The 5,231-nt window shown below is 26.5% G+C and overlaps 1 protein-coding gene across 1 annotated transcript in view; it reads left to right on the top strand.

Moving 5' to 3' along the window:
* The first annotated feature begins 4,106 nt into the window (after positions 1-4,106).
* LOC100781328 (amino acid transporter AVT3C) overlaps positions 4,107-5,231 on the top strand; it is a 1,255-nt gene continuing 130 nt past the window's right edge. The window contains exon 1 of the mRNA XM_014763548.3: positions 4,107-5,231. Coding sequence (XP_014619034.2) covers positions 4,234-5,231 — 998 coding nt within the window. The 5' untranslated portion in view covers positions 4,107-4,233.

The raw sequence follows: 5,231 nt of genomic DNA, 5'->3' as shown, positions 1-5,231 counted from the left end.
GATGATTAAATTAAAAGGAGAAATACAGAAGTGGTGGTTTTTCTCTTTTTAGGGTAACCAGAAATGCCTTGGTCTTTTATGAATAAACACTACTACTATTATCAAATTAAAAAATTATTTCCCTTATTTACTGTTTATGGTAAGATATTAAATTTTATATAGCTAGCAAGTGCATAGTATACACGGATATTTTTAAATTTATATAAAATTATAAATAAAAATAATACTAAATTTTTTTATTATTAATAATGAACGTTTTATTTCATTAAATACAAATTAATTAAAAAAAATAAGACTTTTAAAATTGATTATGAAATTATATAAAAATATTAAATTTAAAACACATCATATTTATTAATATGATATGACAAATTTTAAATATTAAAATAAATATTTACTATGATTATAATAATTTTAAGACTTATTTTATTTAAAATAAAAACTATATATGTAAATTTGAAATTAAAATCAAAATTATTTTTTTTAGACCACAAATATTTTTCACTAAAGATAATTATATTCGAGTCAGATAAGATTTAAGATTTAAATTTAAAATCTATAATTAAATTAAAATATTGTATCAGTTCATCCACATGTTTAATAATAATTAAAATTAAATTTAAAAAAGTAATATTTAAAACAAATGAAAAATAAATAAACACACAATACAGCAAATGTGACATAAGTTTAACAAATATGAGGATAATTCTTTAAAATATATTAATTCGAAGTTAACAACTCTAGTTTATTATACGAGTCGAATTGTTTTTTAATAGTTTTATTAGCTTCTTTTTCTCCTTGCTAAGTATTTTTTTAGGATTTTTTTTAAAATTGTTTATTTGATTTCTATAATTGTATTCATTTTGAGTTTTAGTTTATATATGATAAAATTTTAAGTTTTAGTTCATGATAGGATTTTTGTAGCAATTTATCATTGCTAAAAAAAATTGTAGCGGTTTGCTACCACTATACTTTATTTTAGTGGCTTTATAATGCCTTAAAAGTGTTTTTACTAATTTTTAACTTTTAAAGTTTGGTTGACAAGTAACTAAATAATTTTCTTTGATAGTTCATAATATTTTTTAAAATATTTCTTAAAGTAACGTTTTTTTAAAATACTAACTTCTCATTTTTTATATTTTTTTTCATTTTTATCTTCAATATAATTATTAAATTTTTTATTTTTATTTTTAAATAAATTATGATTTTATTGTTTTTATTTTATATTTTTTAAATATTTTAACCGTTAGTGAATACTTATAATTTAATCTGTTATCTTTTTAGTTTTCAGCTTCCAATAAATTTTTTAACTTTAAACTAATTTTTCTGCTAATTATACGAACAAATTTATGATTTTTTAACGTTATATTTTTTGTAGACAAGGACTAAAATTTTAAATAAAAACAACGTTAAGAACAAAATAAATAGTTTGATCTTCATTTTTCAATCCGATGCATATGATACGTGAAACTTTAACAATGACTTTCGCGCATTACGAATTAAGGATGTTACCCATTTGGTTTGATTTATTTTTATGTGACTCTTAAAATTATGTTTAATTTAATCACTAACAAAATAAATTGACATAATGCAAAATTTAATAACTACCTGAGTTTCGATCAATCTTTAAAAAATTATACTTCCTAAGGTTGTAGTTCCAATCAAAGAAAGAACTAGATTTTATATAAAAATAATAATAAGAAAAATAATATAAATATATCAAGAGTGTGACTTTTAAATAATAAAAATTGAATTAAATTAAAATAAAATTATTTTTTAGTTTTATTTTGTTAATAAATATAATATTTTTATTTTTTATTTTATCAACTTTAAAGTTTAAAACAGAGTACCCATCCGAGAAAAAATCCATTAAGATGTATTATAATTATAAATAAAAGAACGACTTGAAGTTTGTTTGATGGTTAGATAAATAATTTTTTTATTAATGTTAGGTTTTAATTTTTAATTCTTTATATTTTATTATATTTTTATCCTTAATTTATTTATTTAATTTTCTTATTATTTTTTAAATATGTCATTTATATTTTTTAGTTACTTCAACCATTAAGTTAAAAATTAATTTATTAAATTATAAGTATTTGATGAAATTAATTATTAAGATAACTAAAAAAATATAAAATAACTAAAAAATAATAAAATAATTATTTACTTAAAAGGATAAAATAATATTTGATATATATATTAAAGATAAATAAAAGAAAATATAAAAAAATTAAAAATTAATATTTTTAAAAATATTACTTCAAGTAGTAATATGTTAAAAATATTAAAAATTACTAAAAATTATTAAAAAAATATTTATCAAAAAGTTAAGTGGATTTTTAACTTAATAAAAAAACTAAAAAATAATTAAAATAGCTCCCTAATCATAAACAAAGTAAGAGCTTTTTCATTTTTTAATTGTAAACTTTCCTGTTTTTCTATTTTTGTTAATTTTCTCTCTTTCTATTTATTTGTTGGAGCTTGCGATTTTTGTAGTAGCAGCCGCTAACTCCCTTAGGTTGATGTTTTTTTTTTTTTAGCAAAATTACATTTTTGGTCTCTCAATTTATCTCTAATTTTATATTTAGTCTCCCAATAATTTAATTCATGAATTTTATCCTCCTATCTTATAAAATCAAATCGTGCAATGTTGGTCCCTCAAGGACGTTGACGCTTAAACAATGACGTTGACTATCACGTGTCACCTTCTTATTGGATAATAACTGTCACATGTTATATTTTGATTAATCAATGAAAACAAGCATGTCATCTTTTATGGAATTAACATTCAATACATGTATTAATTATTATCCAATAAAAATGTGACACGTAATCGTCAATGTCATTGCTTAAAGATCAATGTTCAATTGAGGCATCCAAGACCAACATTACATAATTTTATAAAACAGAGGATCAAATTTGTAAAGTAAATTATTGATGAACCAAATATGAAATTGAAGCTGAAGTAAGGGACTAAAAATATATATTTTTTTTTGTTAAAGATGTTAGGTTGATCATTATATTGGCAAGATGACAAATGTGACGCGTATAATAACATTAATTAATAATATTAACTTTAATTAAATATAACACGTGTATTTTTTTAATAAAAAACACGGGATTGCTAACATAATAAAGTATTTATTATAATTAAATCACAAATTGTTATATGTTATAAATTTACTAATTTATAATAATTAATTTAAAAATTATGCAGTAAACAAATTTAAAATTATAAAAAAGTTTGATTAACTATAAAATACAAATGCTATATATTTAAAATACACATTTATTAAACTAATGAAAAAAAAAATCAATAATATTAACACAGTGATATAAAGTTATGTTTCGTTCACACAAAATTATTTATACAAAAAAAATATTTAAACGTTACAATAGATTATTTCATGGCCGTGCCAGAAAAAATATATGTAATGGCTATACACGTTATCATTATCAATGTATTAAGTGGAAAACATAGAATAACAAACGTTAATTTTTTTTTCCTTTAAAAAAAGGTTAATTTGACCCATCCAATAGGTGATATTAGATTGCTTTTATTTTATTAAAAAATTGAAACAAATAACGACATATCACCATTTTTTTTAAGAATATTAGAAGATTATATCGAGCCCACAAAGTTGTCTTTTCATAAATGGAAAAATAAATGAAAGACACGTACACACACATGAGACCAAAACTAAAATTTGGTCCTCCAAACCAAATATACAAACCTTAGCCGCCACATATTTAGCTACTTAACCGGGTTCTCTCATTTATAAAGTCCCAATATTTCATCCATCTATCAAAAGATTATTGATACAAGTTGTTCGCACCTCACCTATCATTTTATTTTAAAATAGGCAGCCGACAATTGAGAAAAAAAAATTACTTAAATATTAAATATAAACCGATTAAAAAAAAAAACGTGTCTTCCAACTAATACTTATCACCTCCCTCGCATATTTTGATGTTTAAAAATATTTAATAAAACTTAAAATTATTATATTTTAAATTAAAATGACTTTACTTAATAGATTAAGTTTTAACACTTATGTCACTAATGATAAATATTGAATAAATTAAAATTAAAAAATTAGGAATGAAAAATTGAAAAAGTCCATTAATTAATTATATAAGTTAGGAGGAGGAGTGGCGTCCCAATCTAGCAAAGCAAGTAGTGTCAACGCAAAACACAAAGAGAAAGAAAGAAGCAAGAAGCAATCAGCAATGGTGTTCGCAAAGGAAGGCGAAGCAGGGTGTTCATCCTACTCACTCACAGCGTACCCAAGAGAGGACACTCCTTTCCTGGGCAAGTCCCCGCCTCTCTCTTCGAACCTAAAGACCTTCGCCAACATCTTCATCTCCATCGTCGGGGCCGGCGTCTTGGGCCTTCCCTACAGCTTCAAGCGAACGGGCTGGCTCATGGGCCTCCTCATGCTCTTCGCCGTCGCCTTCCTCACCTACCACTGCATGATGCTCCTCGTCCTCACCCGCCGCAAGCTCGATTCCCTTTCCCCCTTCTCCAAAATCTCCTCCTTCGGCGACCTCGGCTTCTCCATCTGCGGCCCTTCTGGCCGCTTCGCCGTCGACTCCATGATCGTCCTCTCCCAGTCCGGCTTCTGCGTCAGCTACCTCATCTTCATTTCCACCACCCTCGCTTTCCTCACCAACAACGATACCACTCCGCTTTTTCTAGGCTTCACTCCCAAGGTTCTCTTTCTCTGGGCTTGCTTCCCTTTTCAATTAGGGTTAATTTCCGTTCGCACCTTGACTCATTTGGCTCCCTTGAGTATCTTCGCTGACGTCGTCGATCTCGCCGCCAAGAGTATCGTGATGGTCGAGGATGTTTTTGTTTTTGTTAAGAACAAGCCCGATTTGAAAGTATTCGGGGGTTTGTCGGTGTTTTTCTACGGCATAGGTGTGGCGGTGTATGCTTTCGAAGGAATTGGAATGGTTTTGCCTTTGGAAACTGAGGCGAAGGATAAGCAGAGGTTCGGTAGGGTTTTGGCTTTGGGGATGGGTTCGATTTCGGTGTTGTTTGGTTTATTTGGGGGTTTAGGGTACTTGGCTTTTGGGGAAGAAACTAAGGATATTATTACCACTAATTTGGGGCCTGGGGTGATTAGTGTGTTGGTTCAGTTGGGGCTTTGTGTTAATCTGTTTTTCACTTTTCCGATTATGATGAACCCGGTGAATGAGGTGATGGAGAGACGGTCTTCGGTCCA

This window comes from Glycine max, chromosome 11 (assembly GCF_000004515.6).
Source record: "Glycine max cultivar Williams 82 chromosome 11, Glycine_max_v4.0, whole genome shotgun sequence".
NCBI classification, from domain to species: domain Eukaryota; kingdom Viridiplantae; phylum Streptophyta; class Magnoliopsida; order Fabales; family Fabaceae; genus Glycine; species Glycine max.
The sequence above is the reverse complement of the archived record's forward strand: the minus strand, read 5'-3'. Positions and strand labels throughout refer to the sequence as shown.